At 37.1% G+C, this 24,073-nt stretch overlaps 1 protein-coding gene across 1 annotated transcript; it reads left to right on the top strand.

Annotated features, from left to right (window-relative positions):
• Nucleotides 1-63: 63 nt before the first annotated feature.
• Nucleotides 64-23,096, top strand: LOC113120946 (monofunctional C1-tetrahydrofolate synthase, mitochondrial-like). Its single transcript, XM_026291103.1, has 11 exons — nucleotides 64-355; nucleotides 1,679-1,747; nucleotides 7,912-8,023; nucleotides 13,943-14,082; nucleotides 14,193-14,234; nucleotides 15,045-15,145; nucleotides 15,988-16,165; nucleotides 16,650-16,757; nucleotide 17,628; nucleotides 18,466-18,617; nucleotides 22,882-23,096. Exons 1-11 carry the CDS (start codon nucleotides 167-169, stop codon nucleotides 22,969-22,971), a joined length of 1,182 nt encoding a protein of 393 aa, XP_026146888.1. The 5' UTR covers nucleotides 64-166; the 3' UTR covers nucleotides 22,972-23,096.
• The last annotated feature ends 977 nt before the right edge of the window (nucleotides 23,097-24,073 follow it).

The following is a 24,073-nucleotide window of genomic DNA, read 5'->3' on the forward strand; positions in this document are numbered from 1 at the left end:
TTTACTCCAGCTGTGGTTGTCTTAGACACATGTGGGAGCAGTTTACTGTGTGTGATAAAGAACCAGACTTGGCAGATGTTGCGTGTCTGTGTTTCTGACAAATCTCTCCACCAACTATATCGTGACGACTCGTTTTGATGGAACTCACTTAAATCATCACTGTGATATGTTTGCGTGCTGGTCAGGATGTGCTCTTCCTCTCTTGTTTTTACAGACCCAGTTTGATATTGCGGTGGCCAGTGAGATCATGGCTATCCTTGCTCTGACAGATGGACTGGCTGATATGCGGACCAGGCTTGGATGTATGGTTGTGGGCAGCAGCAGAAACGGCCAGCCGATCACTGCAGATGACTTGGTTTGTGTGTGTGTGTGTGTGTGTGTGTGTGTGTGTGTGTGTGTGAGAGAGAGAGAGAGAGAGATAGAGAGAGAGAGAGAGCACCGTTAAAGGAATAAATACTGTCATTAATTACTCTCATGTAATTTCAAACCCGTGAGACCTTCATTTATTCCTTAAATGTCCTTAAAACTTAATTTCTTAAATGTTTTAAGGACCTTGATTCCTTAAAAGGTCAAATGGCCTATTTTATCAATGTCCTACGTTTCTTTGAGTGTGTCAGTTGCATTGCTATCTATGCAGGGTCAGAAAGCTCTCGGATTTCATCAAAAATATCTTAATTTGTATTACAAAGGTGAATTATGGTCTTGCAGGTTTGGACATGAAGGTGAGTAATTAATGACAGTTTTCACTACCCTTGAACTACATGTAAATTGAGCAAAAGTCACAGTAACATTTATTTTTAAGTAAATTGTTCCTTTGAAATATCTATTAATCAATGAATCCTAAAACAAATACATAATTAAAAAAGAAACTGCTGAATCGCTGCTGAAAATTCAGCTTTGACTTTAAAGGGATTAATTATATTATGTTATAATAGAAATCAATAATTTAAAATGGTAATATTTGACTATTACTGTTTTACTATATTTTTGATCAAATAAATGCAGTCTTAGTGAGTTTAAGAAAACATCTAAAGATTTTTTACAAATCTTATCTATAAATTTACACTGCTTATTAGTACTGTCAAATGATTAATCGCATCCAAAATAAGTTTTCGTTTACATACAGTATATATTTAGAAAACATTTCCATATTTTACTCATATATTTCCACATGGGTATATTATTATATTCATATAACTGATATTATATATAAATATTTTACATTTACAATCTTCAATTATTTTAAAATAAATCTATACATGGATGTGTGTGTATTTATATATACATAATAAATGTACACAGTACACACACACACTATGTAAACAAAAACTGTTAACCTGAATGCGATTTATCTTGATTAATCATTTGACAGCACTAGTGTGTATATAAACAATTATTACTAAATATTTTCAAATTATATTTAGATATGTTCACGTTGTCTAGGTTCCAAAAACAGCAGTTTGAACTGACTGGCAATTAAGTGTTCACAAAATAAATATAAAAATGAATGTGAATATGTAGTTTACATTTCTGTAATTCTAAACCTATGCAATATTTAAATCTAAGTGAAATGTAAATAATGTGTATTCGTATTAAACTTACACTGTAAGCAATATGAAAATATGTCACAGAAACATTTGACAGTTGCTATGAACAATATTTTCTTTGGTTTTCTTAGGGTGTAACTGGGGCTTTGGCAGTCCTCATGAAAGATGCCATCAAACCCACACTGATGCAGACACTGGAGGTGAGACCTTTTCCCTTTTTCTGCACCCCAAACTCTCAGTATCTTTTACAATCGCTCGCTTGTGCGCTATTTTTCTTACTCTGTCTCCCACACACGCGCACATAACTGTCCTATCTTGATGGAAACTCCCAAACTTGATACTCTCAGCGTTGGTGAAGTGATAGGATATTCGAGGCATGACACAGAAAACACACACTCGTACAGTAACACATGCACATCTGGTTTTGGTTTTGGCTCAGTGGGAGTGTGTCTCTGTCTTTCACTATCACACCCTGAACGCCACGAGAAAACTGGAAATGAGAAATAGACAGCGGTGAAAAGCCTGATTGTTGGAATGCCTTTCATCTTTATGACTTTAAAACATGCTAATGACTAGTGATTGATGTTTGGTGTGTACAGGCGGATGTTTTTGCATGTGAGATGCACAAAAGTTGGAACAAGTTTGTAGAGAGGGCCACAGAATTGCTTTGTGAAAACTTTCCTGTCTGGTTTCCTGTTTCGCTTGTGAGGAGGAATCGTATCAGAACGAACCATGCAACAAAGGGTTGTGGGAATATTCTGTTTGCATGGTGCTATAATGTCCCTGTTGGGATTGGGATGTATGCGAGTGTGTGTGAGAGAGAGGATGTGTGTGAATGACTGAACAAGAGGACGTGCATATGTTCACAGATGGCTCTAAGCCTGTTTGATATAGACTAAAGATATGAGATTTGTCGAGATTGTTAGGAGAAAATGTGTCTCCAGTACAGTATGTGGATGACGTTAGCTGCACTTCAGGGACAAAATTGTCCTTAGAAGTTGTCTAAATGTAACAACCGTCCTTAAACATTCAAGGACTTCCCAAATATTCCTAGAGTGTGTTTTTTTGATTGGTAGAGTTAGTCTTTAGTATTCATAATTTTAATGTTTCCTTCCGTAAATATATAAAAACATAATTTTTCAAAGGCGTAATTAAATTTTTTTGCACCATCTGATTCCAGATTTTCAAATAGATGTATAAATCAATCGAAATCGAAAAATTGATATGTGCGCTCCCGTATAGCAGAGCAGAGACATTCACTGATCAGAGCGAGAGACCAAAATGTCACAAAAGAAGTGTGTTTTTGGTTGCCAGGGCAAGATTACCAAAAAAAACAGCATTAAGTGGATGGAGTGGATGGAGTTCATTTTTACAGAGCATCAACGGAGTTGTGCAAGTGTTTTTGTTTGTTCCCTGCATTTCGAAGATGCTTGTTTTACAAACAAGGCCCAGTTTGACGCCGGATTTGCATATCGTTTATTTCTTAAGGATAATGCAGTCCCAACGAAAAAGGGTCACGATCGTGTGTTGGAACCGCAGGCGGTGAGTAAAACTGCTTCAAATATCTCTGTGTTGTTAACTTAGTTATCGGCGCGTAAGCACATCAAGTAAACAACATGCGATGTTGTCATCAAACTGCACTTTCCACATGTACACCATAAAAAAAAAAAAAAAAAAAAAAAAGACGACATAAAGTGGAACTTAGTAATTTTCCAAAACCGCTAAGCAAATATATACAGTTTCAATACATACTACTTAGAGACGTCCTGCTGTAGTCGTTGCTGCTGCTGCTCTTGTTCAATTTCAGCCTCTGGATCTGATTCTGGATCATAAATAAACGGCTGAATCTGACTTTTAGCCATGGTTTCTTTTGGATGATGTTTTTTTCCTCACGGTAATGTCACAGGCGCTCTCAACGCAAAAACCTACTGGCGCTCGTGATTCTTTAGCTCCGCCCACACGTCACGCCTCCAGTCGCTCAGGTTTTTCCGGGAAAAAACGGTACAAACTATCTTTCTCTTATGAATATAATAAAACTAAAGACTTTTTGGAGTTATGAAGGATGCAGTACTACTCTATAGGTACTCAAGATTAACAGGATATTGAGTGAAAACGAGCATTTCACCCCCCCTTTAAAAAATGAAAGTCATGTAGAGTTAATAACTAGATAATCAGTACAAGCATCAAAATATGATTATCATTTTGCCTACTGAATAAGCAAAATAACCCTGTTCCCATCCACTGTGCGTACTTGGTTTTTCCTGTTTTTAACTTTCCTGGCATTGGCATGTCAAATCTCTTTTCCACACTCACAGGGCAAAGTGCTCCAATCTTTCCTATTCCATTTTTTTTTTTTTTTGATATTATAGTTTTTTATTTCTTCAAAATATTTCCAGAGGACATTTCACTGGAAAACATGCACTCAGTTTCCATTCATAGTCAAACATAAAGACCATCACTCGTGCTTTCATATTGACTTGTTGATAGGCTGCCAGATGTGTCCACTTTTTAAGCAAATTTAGTGCAGGAAAAAATGTATTTGTTGAAATCTTTTCCAGATTTCAGTATGGATTGATTTGGTTGTTTTTAAACCTGGTAAATGTATTAAGCTTATAATGAGCTACACATCGTCTACATCAATGTACAGTTAATGTTTATAAAATTTCATCACATCAAATAAATGGAGAACACAACACATTGCTGTTTTGTCCGAAAAACTTAGCGATATCAGAAAATGTAGATTATCACAAAAAAAAAAAAAAAAACAATCCAACAATCCTCGATTTGATTGAATGAAGCACTCGATAAACCTCTGGCTGGCTTGTGTCCAAAAAGGTAGCATAATCTCAAAATGAACTTAGTTCACTCACCTCATTTGACTAAATTTTGGGCTTTTGAGTCTTAAAGGTAGGGTGTGTTAGTGTAGAATATTTTGTAATGTTTAGTATATATCAGCACCTGCAGATGCAGTGAATGAAGGATGCTGGGATGAAAGTTAGGTAAACAAAGAAAGGTGGTCTCATTCCATTTGATGGAGAGCAAATTTTTTTTTAACAGGTTTTGCATCCTTTTCCTGAACATAAATGACTTCACTATCACTCCATTCTTTGTTTTGTATGTATTCCCTTTTCCATCTTCCTGCACTCTCTCCTTCCTGTCCCTTCAGCTGCCAGTGTCACTATTCAGTGTTTGGGAAGTTAAAAAAGGACCTCAGGGTCAGCCGTTTTCACAGAGCTTTAAAAGCTTTCTGGCTCTTGATGATGAAACAGACTTATAGAAATTGTATTGTTGCTGAATATAAATGGTTCTAACAAATACAATTTCAACCACATATGTTTTACACAAGATTGACCACTTAAATCATACATCACCAGCTCTTACAGTGGGGAAAATATTTATTTGATCCCCTGCTGATTTTGTAAGTTTGTCTGCTTACAAAGAAATGAAGGGTCTGTTATTTTTTATTGTTGGTTTATTTTAACGTATAGAGACAGAATATCAGCCAGAAAAAAATCCAGAAAAAAACACATTGTTTAAAGGTTAGAAATTGATTTGCATTTTAGTGAGTGAAATAAGTATTTGATCCCCAAGCAAAACATGAATTAGTACTTAAAGGGTTAGTTCACCCAAACCCATAAGACCTCCTTTCATCTTTGAAACACAGTTTAAGATATTTATCCAAAAACCGATGCATCCGGTTCTTGACTCGAGAACGAGTCAATTTTTCGTTTGTTATCTGGCTCGGCTCGGTGTTCATCTTCAGTTCTCTCTTCACAGCAGTTCAGTCAGTGTACTGTTTGAGTAAATTAATTACTCCAGGATATTGGTTTATTTTAACTCAGAGGGAGTGTCAGCCACGTTAAAAAAGTTAACAGCTTAAGTAATTTGTGGATTAATGCTTATTGGAGACGCAAACCATTTCAAACGATTCAGTTCGATTTGGTGAACTGGTTCAAGAAGAACCAGTTAAATGGAATGATTTGTTCGCGAAACGGATATCACAAACTGCTTTGTATTGAACTCTCTCACAACAGACCCAGAAGAGAAGACAATGCTAAATAAAGTCGTCGTCCTTGTTATTTTTGGACCAAAATGTATTTTCGATGCTTCAACAAATTCTAACTGACCCTCTGATGTCACATGGACTACTTTGATGATGTTTTTATTACCTTTCTGGACAGTATAACGTACAGACATTTTCAATGGAGGGACAGAAAGTTCTCGGACTAAATCATAAATATCGGTGTTAAAATATCTTAAACTGTGTTCCGAAGATGTCTTACGGGTTTGGAACGATATGAGTCATTAATGACATAATTTTCAATTTTGGGTGAACTAACCCTTTAATACTAGTACTTATTAGGGCCTTTCGCACCGCTTTAGTTTCATAACTAAATGTACAGTATTAAAGTACTGGGACGATTTTGCGCGAACTATTTCCCAGTAACATTTAAAGGGTTGCATTTGCACCGACCGTGTGTACTAGGAAATGACTAGGAAATTGACAGTTATGTCATTTGTGAGTGGCGTTCAACAACGTTAACAACAGGAGGATAGAGGACACTGTGATCGGGGCTGTGTTCTTTTGTTGTGTTTCACGGGTTTCACAGCAATGCACATGGAATGTCGATTAATACATAAAGCAATTGAAAGAACGGAAAGAAGGTCTAAGAATCTCCAACGACAACTGGCATCCATCTATCGCTGTGCATCATACTTGCAAAATAATTTGACACTATGTTTACACTGTGTTTGTTTTAAATGATGGCGGGTGAAGGCGTTTTCTAAATCGTCTGGCTAATCAATGTCTGCTTACGTCACGGTTAGTACCAGTTGTGCTGGTTAGACCCTGCTCTGGAGTAGGATCTAATTTGGTTCTCGAAACAGGCAGTCTGGTACTAAAATCGCACCTAATTCCAGTGGTGCGAAAACGCCCAGAAGTGGGTAGTTCCACAATAGGTTTAGGTACTATGAAAAGTGTGCAGTGGTGTGAAAGGCCCTATTATTATATATATAATAGGGCCTTTCGCATAGTACAAGAACTGTACATTTGTTTCTGGAACTAAATCGGTGCGAAAGGCCCTATTATTACTTAGTACTAGTTCTGAAGAAACATCTGTTTCAAGCACAGAGTTAAGACATTTTTTGTAGTTGGTCACCAGGATTGCACACATCTCAGGAGGGTTTTTGATCCATTCCTCTTTAAAGATCCTCTCAAAATCCTTAAGGTTTCTTGCCTGTCGTTTGGTAACTTGAAGTTTCAGCTCCCTCCACAGATTTTTTATAGGATTGAGGTCTGGAGACTGGCTAGGCACCTCCATGACCTTAATGTGCTTCTTCTTGAGCCCCTACTTTATTGCCTTGGAGGTATAAGGTCATTGTCATGTTGGAAGACCCATCCATGACCCATCTTCAGCGTCTGGCTGAGCGAAGGAGGTTCTCATCCAAGATTTTACATCACCCCATCCATTTGCCTCTCAATGGAGTGAAGTTATTCTGTACTCCTTAGCAGAAAAAAAGCCCAAAGCTTAATGTTTCCACCTCCATGCTTGACTGTAGGGATGATGTTCTTGGGATCATAGTCAGCATTTCTCTCCCTTCAAACACGGCGAGCTGAGTTAATGCCAAAGAGCTCAATTTTGGTCTAAACTGAACACAGCACTTTCTCCCAAGCCTTCTCTGAATCATTTTGATGTTCTTTGGTAAACTTTAAATGGGCCTGTAGAACATGTGCCGCCTTAAGCAGGGGGACCTTGTGTGTGCTGCAGGATTTCAATTGCAGTGTAGTGTGTTACCAAAGGTCTGCTTGGTGACTGTGGTCCCCACTGTCTTAAGATGATTAACAAGCTCCTCTTGTGTAGTTCAGGGCTGATCGCTCACATTTCTCATGATCATCCTTATATACCTAACCAGCTGACATTAGGAGTCACTTCTGCTTCTCATAACCAGTCTGTGGGAGCCAGAATTCTAGCTGGTTTGTAGGTGATCAAATACTTATTTCACTCACTGAAATGAAAATCAATTTCTAACCAGTTGTGTTGGTTGGATCAAATTTTGCATGATGCCAGTTCTTTGCATGCAGGAGTCAGAGAACAACTCACATATGTGTGTTTTTTCGGGGTTAATCTGTTAATTATCTGTTAAAATAAACCTACCGTAAAAGTTACAGACCCTTAATTTCTTTGTAAGTGGGCGAACTTACAAAATCAGCAGGGGATGAAATAAATATTTTCCCCACTGTAATTTAAAAACTGTACAGTTATTTTCAGGGAATCTTGAGACACGGCTGATGATATGATATTTTGGGATGCAGGTGTGACATGAATGGTTTGCATTGATGTTGTTCATGTCTTTGTCATGTCATGGCACTCCAGTGTTTGTGCATGCTGGACCTTTTGCTAACATCGCCCATGGAAACTCCTCTGTCTTGGCAGACAAGTTGGCTCTTAAACTAGTTGGAGAAGAGGGCTTTGTTGGTGAGTGCACACACATACAGTATGCAAATAAACAAACATGCACAGAAACTGAATCTGCTTTTTATAGTCATACATTCATTGACCAGAGTTAAAGGCTATGTTGGGGGTAAGTTAGAACAAAAACAGCAGAGTTGTTCTCTGGTTCAAACCAGACTCCTGCATGCAAAGAAATGGCATCATGCAAAATTTGATCCAACCAACACAATTGTTTTATGCTTGGTACCCAAAAGGTAACCATTTGTAATGTCTGTTTAAAACACATCCAACATGTCTTGTTCTAGAAAAATAGACTTTTAAATTTTAGATTCTCTGTATATAAACCTATAAACTTTATTTTAAGCAATGCAGTCCTGTTTTTCTAATAATTAACATTAAAATAAACATTCAATTAAATAGAATTACATTATTTTCTATATGGTATTGAAAATTTAATGTAAAACATGTAAAACATTACTGTTAAAAAGTTCTCTTTGTTTTGTTTGTTATTGAAAAGTTATATATATATATATGATATTTGATCACAACTGCTGTAATAATATGTAATATTACAATTTTGAAATATATTCAGTTAAGTTATTTTAAATGTACTTTATTGTGATGAAAGCTGAATTTTCATCAGCCATGTCTTTAGTGTCACATGATCTAATATAAGCCTATATAATATCATTGTAATATATTGATCTGGTGCACAACATCTGGTGAAACATTTAAAGTTAGTTGTTTTATTATTATTTTTTAATGCATTCTTACTGGATAAAAGTAATTTATATATATATATATATATATATATATATATATATATATATATATATATATATATATATATATATATATATATAAACAAAAAAAATAAAAAACTTATCACAAAATTTGGACTCGCAAGTAGCAACTTGCATTAGGGTATTTTCTAGACTTAAAGGCTAATCAGTGCTATACTAAGTGGTATGTCTAAGTGGCTACTTGGCTAGTGGAATGTATTGCTGTTATGCTAAACTCTTGGGGGTGGGGGACTGGTTTAACTTAACCATTTATATCTTTGGTTATATAAAATGTGACCATTTAGCATGTTAATTAACCATTTTTCCCTAGTTATGACGACTTTCAAATTGAAGGAAATAACAACTAATCCTCTCAGGGTCAGCACACCTGAACATACGTGCTTGCAAAACACACACACACATACACACACACACACATACACTCACTATCTTGCCATCTCTCCGTCACTTTATCACTTCCTCTCTCCATTTTGCTCTCATTCCTTTGCTCCTCTCTATTCTTTTTATTCTCTATCCCTCCCCTGCCCAGTGACATGCCCCAGACACTAAAAGAATGCTGGGAATGGCGGAGGCCCTGTGGTCCACACTAAGAGCAGTGTAAGCTTCACCCCCTCATTTAAGGACAAGCTGAAGTGTGTGAGCCCAATGAAAACACTGCCTACCAAACCAAGCCAAGCTGTGTTGAGTTACAGCTTCTAGAATTTCAGATACTTTTTGTTATGCCTGAGTTTCGGCCAGTGTGTAAATAGTAAATTCTTCTGAAATAGCTGCATGATTAATCGAAATATTATTGAAATCACAATATGTGTTTTTAGTGCGATTATCAAATTGCAAAGGCTGTGATTTAATTGAATATATGTGCTGCATATTGTAGATTGTGTTTTTATTCACACTGTTTTCAGCATCTCAGCAGCTCGGTTCGGAGCAATGTTTATAAACTGTCTGTTGACAACAATGACAGTAGTGTTGGGCGATATGGTCATTTTTAAAATCGTCATATCGTCAGCCCGTGAGATCGACGATACACGATATTACCGTGCATGTGTGGAGCAAGACAGAGACTCGTTGTTCTTGTCATAGAATAACTATTTGGTGTTTTAAACCGCACAGGTGTGCAAGAGAGAGCCTATGGAATCACCAATGATAAAAAAATATATACTTTCAAACATACTGACATAAAAATACTGTATTTAAAACAGCTAGTTCATATATAGTCTGACGCAACGGTCATATTGCGTGTCCTGTGACAAATTTGCCGCATCTGAGCACGGAAGTTATCAATCTAAATGTTCTGCTAAATCAGTCAATTGTGAAAATCAATAGTAGATTTCATTTAAAGTCCAGCAGTTTAACACTATTATTGGGCCTAAACGAACACGTTAAATATAAAGTATTTAAAACAGGTAAGTTCATATATTTGAAGTAAAGTTGAATTGAACTGATGCTTCAGTCATACAGCGCTCCGGACCGTGCACCTCATGACAAGACCGACACACCGCCATAGAAACAAGAATAGATGCATTCTTAGTTAGTGAGGGCTCATTTAAAATATTGAACATGTATAGGCCGTTCAGATTAATTGTTAAAGTGCAATGAAATTTGTTATATCTGCAGATGATGTATGTTTGTTCGTGGATGGAGACTTTGTAGCGGCCAAAACTATGTATTTTGCATGCATCACATTATAGTGCGGTGTCAAATAATAAAATAATAATGAAAATAATAACAAGGCGGTAGAGCGAATTTATAATCCATAGCTGTTCTCACATATACGTCATCACCACATAGTGTGTGTTATAAGTTTAGTGATCAGTCTTTAAGAAAAGGACTACGTGAAAACCACTATGGATGATAAGTTCGCTCTGCCGGCTTGTAATTATTTTGTCTTTACTTTATTTGTAACACCAAGAAAGAGTTAATCTCTCATGTTTGAGAAGAGCGCGATGTTGTGTAGCTACCAGCCATGTGGGACACCAACTCCTCGTTTTCTATCTCTTTCATTTCATGGATTTAAAGAGTTATCAGAGTCAAAGCGCTACAACTTCTTCAGCGACAAGCTCTAATCCTCTTTTGCAGGCGCACGTTGTGTGTGTGTGTGAGTGAGTGCTGAAGTGAAATAGCTGGGCAGTTTGATACCCGAATTATAATAGGCCGCCTAATAAAAATAAAAATAATAAGTTATTATAATCTAATACATTAATAGGAGAATGAGCCTAATATCGTCTTGATTTTCGACAGAGAAATCTGCTTATCTCTGACTATCGTCAATACACAATACTATCGTCAATCGTAAATTTTTTCCCTTAGATTTTTTAACATTTGAAAGCGAAGAAATTAAGAAATATTTTAATTTTTCAGCAGCATGTAATTTTTTTTTTACAGTGAAATATTAAAACAGTAATGTTTCTAATTTTAATCAAAGACTATAGAATACCCAAGACATGTCACACGTATAGTTTTGAATGTGGAAAAATGCAACGCTCAATATGGCAGCTCAATCGCAGGAAGCCCCGCCTTCTGAATGAAAGAGCCAATCGCTAATCGGTGAAGTCATTGCATCACTACAGCAACTGTTAGAAGCGTCCCGGTTGCTAAAGAAACAGTCAGCGCTCTGAGATGTGCTCTTAGGACTGCACATGCGCACTGTCTAATCTAGCCTGAGAAATAAGCTTTTTATAATGCTATTAGAGCAAAAGTAACAACATTTATGACACAGTTATTGTTATATTTCTTTAGCGATTTAAAAAAAAAAGTAATCCCAATTCAAAGAGATAGTAGCTGCACTTGGATGCCTGAGAGGCATTTCAAAGATGGCCGCCGAGTGACATAATTTGTCTTAAAGAGACTTTGTTTTAATGTTTTACTAGTAATCATTATTATATCTTATTACATCTTTTTGAGGAATATCGATTAAATTTTTTACTTTCCCTCTCGTATTGGACAGCCCTAGAAACTTTACTAGAGGTCCCTGTGGAGGACAGAAAAAAAAATTTTGGATTTACTGAATTGCGAAAGACAAGCAGCTCTGTCCTGTGTTTGAATTCAAAGAAGTCCATATTAGACTTGGAGCATCAGCCTCAACAAACAGCAGGAATGCTGGGAGTTGTTGACTTTTGCAAAATATCATTGAAGGAGGGGGACATGTGTATGCGTTACCTGATGCCAAGGTATGCGTGGTATGTAGTGTTTTTGCTGCGGGTGAGAGGGAGGACGCTGCCTATCAGCTGATTATACACAACAGAAGTGCTTCACAGGAAAACTACCACAGTACTCAGGAATACCAGAGCAACATGTTATTAACCTTTAGTCTACTCAAACCAAAATCACTGCGCCCATGCCCCAGACTCACAGATGGTCAGAAAACTGAATTCTCTGAAGGTTCCTGAAGGGCAGTTACATTCTCCTTGCCTCACGTTGTCTTTGTGAATCTGTGCCTGACTGGTGTGTGGGTGACACAAGGCCTGGTGGTGTACACTCGTTTAGAGCGAGTCTCATAAACGGTGGTTTAGTTTATTACAGCATCTAGTCATCTCAAGGTCATGAGCACTGCCTCCAGCATATTCCATGGTTTTTGTCCCATTTCACACACAAAAACACAGGTTATGTTTTCATATTTGTTTCTTCTGTGACCCTATACACAAAATAAAATGATTAAATGAGCATTATATGGTTGTCAGTGTTATACAGTAGGAAAAAGGCCATTCAATTTAGCATTTTGTACCTCCTTTTCACCCTTTCTTGTTTTCTAAACCTACCTTGTTTGCTTCCTTTCCTTCCTAAATATTAATTTATTTTTTTTCCTAAAAATTACAACCAAATTACTTTCTAGGCATTCCTTTCTTATTACTTTACTTTCTCCTTTCCTTTCTTCCTTCTTAAATATTCCTTCCTTTGCAGACCTTCCTTTCTTTCTACCTGTCTGTTCGGGCCACCTTCCTTCCTTCCCTAAACATTCCTTCCTGCCTGCCTTATTTTCTGCATTTCCTCACAAAACCAGTCATAAGGAGCACAGGTATATTTGTAGCAATAGCCAACAATACATTTTGTGGGTCAAAATTAACTTTGTTTTTTCTTTTGTGCCAAAAATCATTAGGATATTAAGCAATGATCATGTTCCATGAAGATATTTTGTAAATTTCCTATCATAAATATCAAAACATAATTTTTGATTAGTAATGTGCATTGCAAAGAATTTCATTTGAACAGTTTTAAAGGCAATTTTCTCAATAATTAAAAAAAAAATGTGCAGATTCCAGATTTTTAAATAGTTGTCTCAACCAAATATTGTCCTATCCTAACAAACCATACATCAATGGGAAGCTAATTTGTTCAGCTTTCAGATGACGCATAAATCTAAATTTCAAAACATTTACCCTTATGACTGGTTTTGTGCTCCAGGGTCACCTGATGCATGTGTAACTGAACAAAAGACTTCGCTTCAGGAGATAACCTCCGTTCAAAACTGAATGCCAGACCGCCACACACACAAACACACACTCACTTAAACGTGCAGAGCCTCAGAAAATATGCCAGACCTCTCTGGTGGAAATAACAACATTACCCTTCCCATTCCCTCCTGCTCCAAAAGCCTGGGAAGTAGCACAGGAAGCTTGCAGGGTTCTGGGAAAAAGGGATACGTGGAAATACTCCACACATGCTTACCGTTCACTGGCACATACACACATTAATACTGATTAGTTTAAACACAAATAGTAAATGTCTCACATACACAAAACAAATAAAACTCGCAGGTGAAAGGAAAATCTAGTGGAAAATAGTTGAAAACCTCTTAAAAGAACAGTTTGTGATGATCGTGTTTTGTACACCGCTGGCAGCACTTCTTCAGTGTAAGGTTCCACTGATCACTCATTCAAGATGACCGTGACACATATGGGAGGCTTACATGCTCAGTCTTAAATGATCATAATTATATCCTAATCATGAATGAATGGCAATAACTCGATTAGAGTTAAAAAATGGACAATTAGATTACTGTATGAGTGATTTGTGCGGTGTGCTCTTATCCGGCTCTGTGCAATAATAATAAGGTATTGATACAGAATGTTTGTTTACTTGCACAATAGAGCAGTTTATATATCAACTTTATTTGCAAAAGCTGTCAACAATTTTCCCTGCTCAGTGACGGAGGCTGGCTTTGGTGCAGACATTGGCATGGAGAAGTTCTTCAACATAAAGTGTCGAACATCTGGGCTGAAGCCTGATGTTGTGGTGCTTGTAGCCACTGTACGGTCTCTGAAGATGCATGGAGGTGGACCAAATGTAAGTATGTATTCACACATCCCCGACTGACTCACATGATTGCCTGACTGCTTTAAAAAAATACATAGCCATATATTTACTACTTTTCATATTTAATATATTTTTGAAAGGTTACAGCTGGTGTACCACTGCCTAAAGAATATATTGATGAGGTAAGCAATGTTTATTTCCCAATCTTATGGCAAATGACCATATTTTTAGAGCTAATTTTTTAATGATTTAATTTTAGTAAGAGCTATCTATGTACTATCCTACTCCAACAATAAGTGGCGATGTTGCTCCCCAAAGGCAGGATGAGAATAAAGAGGGTTGGTAGGAGGTAGGGGAGTAAATGAATGAGTGTCTGCCCCACCTAGTTCAGGCAGAGGCCCAGAAAACATCATCTCCAGCCCCTCCAGCTTCCTTCTTCCTCCCTAATGTGGTTTGTGTTACTCAATTAACAGGGTAAATACAAACTGTGTTGTTGAAGCTAGAGACACAGAGGCGTAATGGGAGTTGTAGTCTAAGAATTACCGTACCTGCTTTTCATCAGTCTCTCTAAAGCAACCCCAGCTGAGAAAATAACTCAAGTGCTTAAGCTAATTGTGCGGTTCTGTAATGAGAAACAGAAAGCACCAAAGCATGTCTCCTGAGCTTTGGATCGCTATTCTCTGGGACTGGTTCTGCTCCACGAGCGACTATTTAGTTGGAAAAAAGAGCAGGAAGTTTCCTCTGGAAAGCTCAGCTGATGGGATGATGTTCTCTAAGACAAACCGACTCATCTTTCTAATGAAGAATGTGATTTATCATTCAGAACCAAGTTTTTATTAGATTTAGATGCTTAATTATGATTTTATTTAATTTTTTGTCTAGATAATTTTATCCAAATGTTCTTATTTAAAATCTTTCAAATTAAATCCTAATTAGATTTAAACTTGAAATGTAGAGGCTCCTTTTCTTCTTCTTTTTCTTTTTTTGGTCAGAATTTGCAGCTGGTTGCTGATGGCTGCAGTAACCTGAGGAAGCAGATTCAGATCGCTCATCTCTTTGGAGTCCCTGTGGTTGTTGCTCTAAATGTCTTCAAGTAAGAATAGGTCTATCTGAAAAACCCATTCTGTTACATTAATTTTTTCGCAAAAACATGAAAAGAATATTTGAAAATGATGCCTCAGCAAACCATTTTAAAGGGGTCATATGATGCGATTTCACATTTTCCTTTCTCTTTGGAATGTTACAAGCTCTTGGTTCATGAAGAAGATCTGTAAAGTTGTAAAGACAAAAGTCTCAAATCCAAAGAGATATTCTTTATAAAAGTTAAGACTTATCCACACCCTCCTAAAATGGCTCATTCTAACATGCCCCCACATGTCTTCATCACTATGTGGGAAGATTTGCATAATGCTGCCCAGATGTTCATGCAAAGAAAGAATGCGTATCTTTTATTCTCATTGTAGTATTATTGTTGCCGCCACCACCATGTCATATCCGCTGTGTGTTTCACTGTGAGTGCGAAATTACTTTGTTTGGACTTCCAAAAGAGGACAATATCTGCTTCGTCATGCCTGGAGCTGAGCCGTGCTGGTCGCTGAGGAAATACATCAACTTTGCACTGAGGATCGACTGGACAAAGCGGAGTCCTTCGTAGAATCAGCAGCATCATATGACCCCTTTTAAAAAGTCATGGTTGATGTAAACCAGAATATCAAGAGTTAAAGGGATAGTTCACCCCAGTAGTTTCAATTAAGGGTGAACTATTCCTTTAAAGAGAGCGTCTGATCAAAAGCAGCAACAGATGGTGTCCAAACTGAGCTTATTGCATGTCTGGAAGCCCCCCCCCCCCCCCCCCATTTTTGATTAATGACCATGTTTAGCCAAAATGTTGCTGTTTGCCCTGTAATATTTGGATTTGCTTCTCTTTCTGTGAAGGACTGACACTCAAGCAGAGATCGACCAGGGGGGTCGCATCGCAGAGGCTTCTGGGGCCTCAGCTGCTGTGCAGTGTCATCATTGGTCCAGAGGTGGGCGGGGCTCTGTGGAGCTGGCACAGGCTGTGAAGAAAGTAGCATCTCACAAGAACCATTTCCAATTCCTGTACAATCTGCAGGTAAGGCCAGACACAATTATTAATACTACAAACCCTGACAAAGTAAACACTGATCTTAGGTAAAACACAAATCCTCACTGAGAGCAAATTGACCCTGATGGATGGTTTAAACATGATCGTATTTTGTACAATGAGCTAAGTGTTGCTCTCATTGTGTATATGTCAGGTTGAGGTGGAGGGATATAGGGCCATCAGCTGGTTTGAGTTAACCTTAGTGAGGTTGTGACTTTGATTAAGTGATGCTATGAAAGGCGTAGTAATCTCTGCTCTTGGCTTCGCCTGTTCTCTATTATCCTATTAGAGGTCTGGACACTTGCTATACCAAACCTTCTACACAAAGAACTCACTGGGGGGAATTTATGACCACCAGATAGACGGAAGCTACGTTTCAGAGCTGAAAATTCAGTTACTTGAATGTTAAATGATTTTTGTTCATTTTCCATGCATCTTTCTGTTAAATAAGCCATGTGGTTTTTTTTTACAGGATTCTATTGTCGAGAAAATTCGGACTATTGCAAAGAAGGTTTATGGTGCTGATGACATTGAGCTTTCACCTGAGGCTCAAGCTAAGATAGACTACTACAATCAACAGGTGAGAAGGCTGGACATTTACACTCACATCACTGTGATATTTGGGCTTTTTTTATTTAATCTTAACTTATTAAAGGGGGTTGAAATGCTCGTTTTCACTCAATATCCTGTTAATCTTGAGTACCTATAGAGTAGTACTGCATCCTTCATAACTCCAAAAAGTCTTTAGTTTTATTATATTCATAAGAGAAAGTTAGTCTGTACCGATTTTTCCGGAAAAACATGAGCGTCTGTAGGCGTGACGTGTGGGCGGAGCTAAAGAATCACGAGCGCCAGTAAGCTTTTGCTTTGATAGCGTTTGGAAGCTTTGACATTACGTGAGGACAAAACCAACCAAAACAAACCATTGCTAACAGTCAGATTCAGCGTATATTTATGATCCAGAGGCTGAAATTTAACAAGAGCAGCAGCAACAACAGCGTCTCTATGTGGTATGTACTGAAACTGTATATATTTGCTTAGCGGTTTTGGAAAATGACTAAGTTCCACTTTATGTCGTCTTTTTTTTTTTTTTTTTAAGCTGTAACGTTACATGTGGAAAGTGCAGTTTGATGACAACATCACATGTTGTTTACTTGATGTGCTTACACGCCGACAGCTAAGTTAACAACACAGAGATATTTGAAGCAGTTTTACTCACCGCCTGCGGTTCCAACACACGATCGTGACCCTTTTTCGTTGGGATTGCATTATCCTTAAGAAATAAACGATGTGCAAATCCGTCGTCAAACTGGGCTTTGTTTGTAAAACAAGCATCTTCGAAATGCAGGGGAACAAACACAAACACTTACACAACTCCGTTGATGCTCTGCAAAAATAAACTCCATCCACTGGTCCCTTAATGCTGTTTCTCTTTTGGTAATCTGTGCAGGGTTGTCTTGCCCTGGCAACCAAAAACACACTCCTTTTGTGACATTTCGCGACGCTCTCGCTCTGATCAGTGATTGTCTGTGCACAGCCTCTCTCTGCTCTGCTATACGGGAGCGCGCGCTCTTCCGGGAGAAGTGCCCTTAGGACCCATATAAGGAAATTCCGCTCCATCTAACGTCACACAGAGCCATACTCGAAAAAAACTTTCTGAAACTTGTGACAAACCGGAAGGAGTATTCTTGGAACAGAAATACTCCTTCAAACGTACAACTTAATTTTTGAAACTTTGTCCATGTTTAGCATGGGAATCCAACTCTTTAACAGTGTAAAAAACTCAGTATGCATGAAATAGCATTTCACCCCCCCTTTAATCTATAATTTATATTATCTTAAAAGCTATATAAATATTGTAATATTTAATATTTATCTTTTAATTTATATGCACCAATATAACAATACATTGTTTAAAAAAATACAGTATTTATCTTTATATACTTCATATACAAGAACATAATTTTTAATTAATTGATTGAAACTGGCGATTTGAACAGATCAGATTCATAGAAATCTGCCAAGTCTAGTGACATTTACAATGTCAAAGATTTGAAAGCTTCTGTTTGTTCACCATTTTGAAGTTTCACCATCTTTTGACGTACAAATGTTAAATGAGCTGTGTGTTCGAAGATATTAAATAGTTAGATAATCTTGGCCTAATGGGTTTGAATTACATTCAGTGAAGCAGTACATCTCACAACATGTTGGCTAATAGATGTCAAGAGCCCAGAGCCAACGATGATAATGTCTCTTGTGGATATTAACTGTCTGTGGATCTCTCACAGGGTTTGGTGCTCTTCCCATCTGCATGGCCAAGACCCACCTGTCTCTCTCTCATATGCCTGAGAAAAAAGGTGTTCCCACAGGTTTTATCCTGCCGATCAGAGACATCCGTGCCAGCATCGGGGCAGGCTTTATCTACCCTTTAGTTGGAACTGTAAGTGATTAATCTTGAAATCTGATGGAAGCTCATCTATTTCCATTCTTTTCCTTTCTACATATCTACCCTTTCCTTCCAGATATATCTGATAGCTTTCACTTATTTGATGCCATCCACTACCTCTTCACCTTACTTTCTTTCATTACTTTCTTTGCTGGTAAGTGAATGTTTGAGTTACTAATAGGATACAGGATTACGATTGAACCTATGATCCTATGACCTTGTTAGGGCTTTTAAAAACAGCGCTCATGCCAAAGTCCTCTACCTTTATGTTTTTGCTCTCTAAAAGCCAATATTGCCTGACCTAAGGCACATATATCTCTTTGTCTGACTTCCTGACAATGTTTGGTCAAGGCAGTTTTCATTTAATGAGGAGTCTATTGGACTCTCAGTTTGGATTCACGATGAAACCTGTGAGACGGTTTGATGAAGCTCTGTGAAACAGCCCTTAGAGCATGTGATGAGGTCAACTTGTGGATGACCCAGGCTTTTCTGTGTGTGCACGAATATTTGTGGTTTTCATTAAGATACTCCGTCCCTGGATTTTTCTCAATGTTTTCTCTACTTTCTTCCTAAATTCCAGTCAGACTTCCAGCAAGATTCATTATTCTGCAATTTTGTTAGTGCATTTTAAAGCTAGAAATTAAAAAAATATATTTATAAACATGTTTGGAAATGAATGTCAAAATGTAAAATCTGTTTGACTGGTTAAATGTGATCATTTTGATTTGATCGTATTGTGTTGTGCTATCAACATATTGCTTTATTTGAGCATCATGACCATCTGGACTTTTACATTATAGTGCCCCTGTTTGATCGAGCCAGCATTTTTGAATCTTTTTGTCGTTGTGTGTTTTGTTGGCTGGGTGAGGCTTAGGGAAGGAAACGTATTTCCGGGTTGAGAGTGAGGTCCTGGCTGCAGAGTGGGGTCAGGGTCGGGGTGAGGTGTCTGTTGTGTGGCATGCTGGGAGATGGGTGACTGTGACACAGCCAGTCCAGTCTGTCCCCTTTCATCTCCATGGGCCTGCTGCGGGACACACGGCCAGCGCACATGACCCTCTCACATTCAACCCATCTAAGAATTTACTGCCAATGCTTTGAACTTCATTGCAATCTCTTCATCTCTGTCGCAGTTCTGTTTTTCTTTATTTCTTTCCTCAAAGGAGTCCTTATTTAGTTATTTTGCTTGTTTGATTGCAATACATTCAGATGTCAGAATCAGTGCTTAAATTTTTGTTCACTTCCAGAATTAAATTTAATTTCTGATAATATACTCACCCCCATTTGATCCAAGATGTTCATGTTTATCTGTCTTCAGTCGCAAAGAAATCAAGGGTTTTGGAGGAAAACATTCCAGGATGTTTCTCCATATAGTGGACTTCAGTGATGGCCAACGGGTTGAAGGTTCGAATTACAGGTTCAGTGCAGCTTCAAAGGGCTCTCCAGCTGAGGAATGAGGGTCTTATCTAGTGAAATAATCGTTCATTTTCTTAAACTAATAAAAATTTACTTGTATTGCACTAGAAAGATCACACGTAACATAGGCGGAAGTACCAAAAGTATTTTTTTAAATAAGCCTCTAGCATTTATTTGAACAAAAGTACAGTAAAAACAGTAATCTTGTAAACAGAAATAGTGATTTGTGAGATAATTTTACATTTAAAATAATTGAGTATTTCTATTCCATATTTACAGCTACTAAAAAGATTGCTCTATTTTATAAACACGTTTCCTGTCTTTCAGTCATAGTCACCCTTCATTTTAAATGCCATGTAATCATTATACAGGCAAGTCATATCTTTTCCAATCATTTCTGTATATTACTATGTGGCTCCGGCTACAAGACAGGTGTGTGTTATTCTGCCTGTTACTTGCAATGCTAGGCCCTGAGGGACAAAGCAGGCATGGGGGGTTACAGGAGGAAGTAACTGATGTCATGCACCAGATATGTGAGGGAGGGGTCAGCCAGAGAACAATGGGACTCAGCGGATCTTAGCTTCCATTCAGCTCTGGAAATTTATTGCCCAAATCCGTGTCCGCTGTAAGCCTCACAATGAATTCCTGATGATACTGCTGGAAGGCTTATGGTGTTTTGGCAACCTGACCACCACACTGACATGAACACGTGTCAACAGAAGACTGGTGCAAAGAGCATGTTCGGTAGAAAGTATAAACAGACACAATGGTCTGCGGGAAGGAAAACATGGCCCATCTGAACCAATTGTTCAAATGAATTAAGTTGCCATTTGTTCTTGAACAGTGACTACATAATGGAGTATTGTGTATGGAGATAATTGTGGGAATTTTTGGGCTTAATTTAGAATAGCAACTAGATTTTCAGTTTATTTGCGTGGCAATGCTCATATGATGGCACGAAGTGAATTCCTAAAGTAAAAAAAACAAACAGCTGAAGTGCAGATTTTAATCCTGATCAATAGCTGAATTCCTTGTATGTTTTTTGGCACCGAAGACATCTCAACACCACACAGGCAGGCGGATGGCCTTTTAAGGGAATTTGCTGAAACAGTGTTGCATTTGGTTTAGTCTTTATAGGTGTCAAGCACCATAGATGCATTGATTCCCCCTGTATTGTTTTCATCATCTTCTGAATTCTTTGAATTTGACATAAAAATTCTGAATACATTATCATCTGCAAAAACAAAGTAAAGTCCATTTCAGATATAGGAAAGGGTCAAAGCTTCAATCTGACCAATCTGGGTTTAGCCTCTTGCACTTTTGACAATAGTTTGGCATTTTGCAATGAAACTCCAAAAGTAATTTCCACCCTGTGCCATAAGGGTACTTAAGCAAATTGGAAGAAAGTGCTGTTTATTGGTAAGAGGTTTGTACTGTTGCTGAGTTTGTCCTACATTTGAATAATTTGGATTTTAAATCTTTGGGTCATGTGGAATTCAGAGTTGATTAATCCAGTCTGTGGAGATTTACCCATTGTGATGTCATGCTGACTTTACCTTTTGTTTGCCAGCTTGTTTTACTTTTAGATATATAAAAAAAAGATGAATTAAAAAGTAATGAATTTAAAAGTATTAAGGTTTAGCTCAAATGAGTCAACTGGTTCACGTTCTTTTTCTTCAAGTTAATTTATTCTGATAAGTTATTAAACAGCTCCTGGGTTGTCATGCATGAGAGGAATCTTTCTTTAAAATATTTAAAGCTCTGCTTGCTGTGATGAGGATTTGTTCTAAGAAAGATGGAGGGTTGGGATGGATGATGTCTTTCTTTATTCTTAGATCATGAAAACAAAGGTTAATCAGTCCTGAGAAATATGAGCTGAAGTATTTCAGATTGATAACATTCATGGCTTCTTTGGATCTTTATATCTAGAACCTCTATGAAAATATATCTAAGACCTCTATGAAAATGATGGGCTAGTTTTCATTCTCTGGGCAAGGTAAAATTGCTGGATAAATGATGTGCTGTTTTCTCTCTTTTTCTGTCTCGGCCTCTTTTTGTAATGATAATTTAATTAAGATAATTCATTTATTTTTCCTGAGTCTCACATGTGTGCCAGTCACTTGATTTTAATTTGTGGTATTTTTAAGGTTGTTCATTTTTCTTTTATGTAATCAATTGGTTTGGCCACTGGCTATAGATTTTGTTGTAAGGGAAATAAAATGATGACCTTTATATTTTACTTTTAATCATTTAATCCTAAATCTGCATACGTTTTTTAAACTGAGTAAATATTAATTACTTGTATACACTGATCTGATTCTAAAACATTACATTACGTATCGTTTTATCACAATTGTAGTAGACACAACAGTTTCAAGATGATGGCAAAATTGGGAGCCACTAAAGACCACAATTGTCTCTTTAAAAAACAAAAACTGCATTCATTAGGTGATAAATCTGGTTTTAGTGTTTCCATCATTAGGTTATGTTTATAATTGAGATTTATATGCCAGAGAAGTCGTTTGGAAATAACAAGATTTGCCTAGAATAGATGTTTGAAACCAGCTCTTTTTTAAGAATAACTTTATGATCTTGAAGTTAAATGAATCTAAAGGACATTGACTAATTTAATCACTTGTAATGAAAACAAACTATGTATCAGTTATAGTCCTCTAAGTGCCTTAACATCATTCAACAAACCTTTAGTTCACACCGACTCTTTTACTTTGTTCTGAGATATTTTATTTAAACTAAACTTTTATTTACATTTTTTATTTATAAACTTTTTATTTACTTTTATTTAGTTTCTTTTTTCCTTATACACTGAATTATACATTTCTTTCAGATGAGCACCATGCCAGGCTTGCCTACGCGACCCTGTTTCTATGACATTGACCTTGATCCTGTGACGGAGGAGATAAAAGGACTCTTCTAAAGACATTTCTACAGTCCCACACATAGTTTTGACCAGTAAGAATGAAATTAAGAGTGACAGAACAATGAGACAATTTTGTTTTTGTGTTTTGCTCAGGCCACACAACAAAAAGGTCAGATTTGATTAAATAAACCTAATACTCTCTCCTTTAATTTCTTTCTCCCATTCTCAGGTGTTCCTCCGTGTCCGTGTAGGCCTCCGTTCATATGCCACTGATTACAGCTCATCTACTGCCTTCTAGCAATGAAACTACTGAGTGTTAGATCAACAAACATTCCTTCTTCTGTTTTGTTCAGGGTTGTTTTTTACCAAATGTAACTCCTGAATGTTAACTACTTCATGAATTTTGTACTTACCAGTGGATTCTTGCTTTTCCACAATTTATTTTTTATACTTGTTGGTTTGGAGACTTGGAGTTTTAGGATTTACATTTAATTTTTCTTTCTGTAAATTGCTGTTTACATAGCGTTTTAGTGTTTACAATTGAATGACGCACAAAAGCTTTTAAACTCATTCTACATAGCTAACATTCCATTAATGCTTTAATATTTCTGTTTTAAATGTTTCAGATTATTTTTTTAAATACTACTACTATTCTCCTTGTGTAGCATTAAACGGTTTCAGATATTTGTTACGGACAAATATGTTCTGAATCTTAAGTCTGAGGTGCTTTTATTTAGACACTACACCAAACAAAATTACAAGTGGTGTTAGTGGTTTGACACCTGTTCTCTCTCTCTCTCTCTCTCTCTGTCTCTCTTTCTATTATAAATGAAGTGTTGCATAGATCTGACTACCTGTGAATGCACATTTTCAGCGTGCATGTGGGTACATGCCAGAAAGTCTCGTTTGAGACGTTCCTCTGTTATCTGTTATTCTGATTACTACAGTGCTACGTGAGTAAAGAAGAATTCCATTGACTGTCGCAATAGATATGTACGCTTGAAAACCTGTATTTTCCCAGTGATGATAGATTCTACAATGAAAAAAGCAATCCGAACAAGTTGACAACAATAAAACAATACTGAACATTCTCATTCGTTCATTTTATTTTTGTTTATCAATGGGCCACTGTTTCCAAAAATGTAATGGTTCAGCATCC

The sequence above is a fragment of the Carassius auratus genome, chromosome 20, assembly GCF_003368295.1.
Source record: "Carassius auratus strain Wakin chromosome 20, ASM336829v1, whole genome shotgun sequence".
NCBI lineage: Eukaryota > Metazoa > Chordata > Actinopteri > Cypriniformes > Cyprinidae > Carassius > Carassius auratus.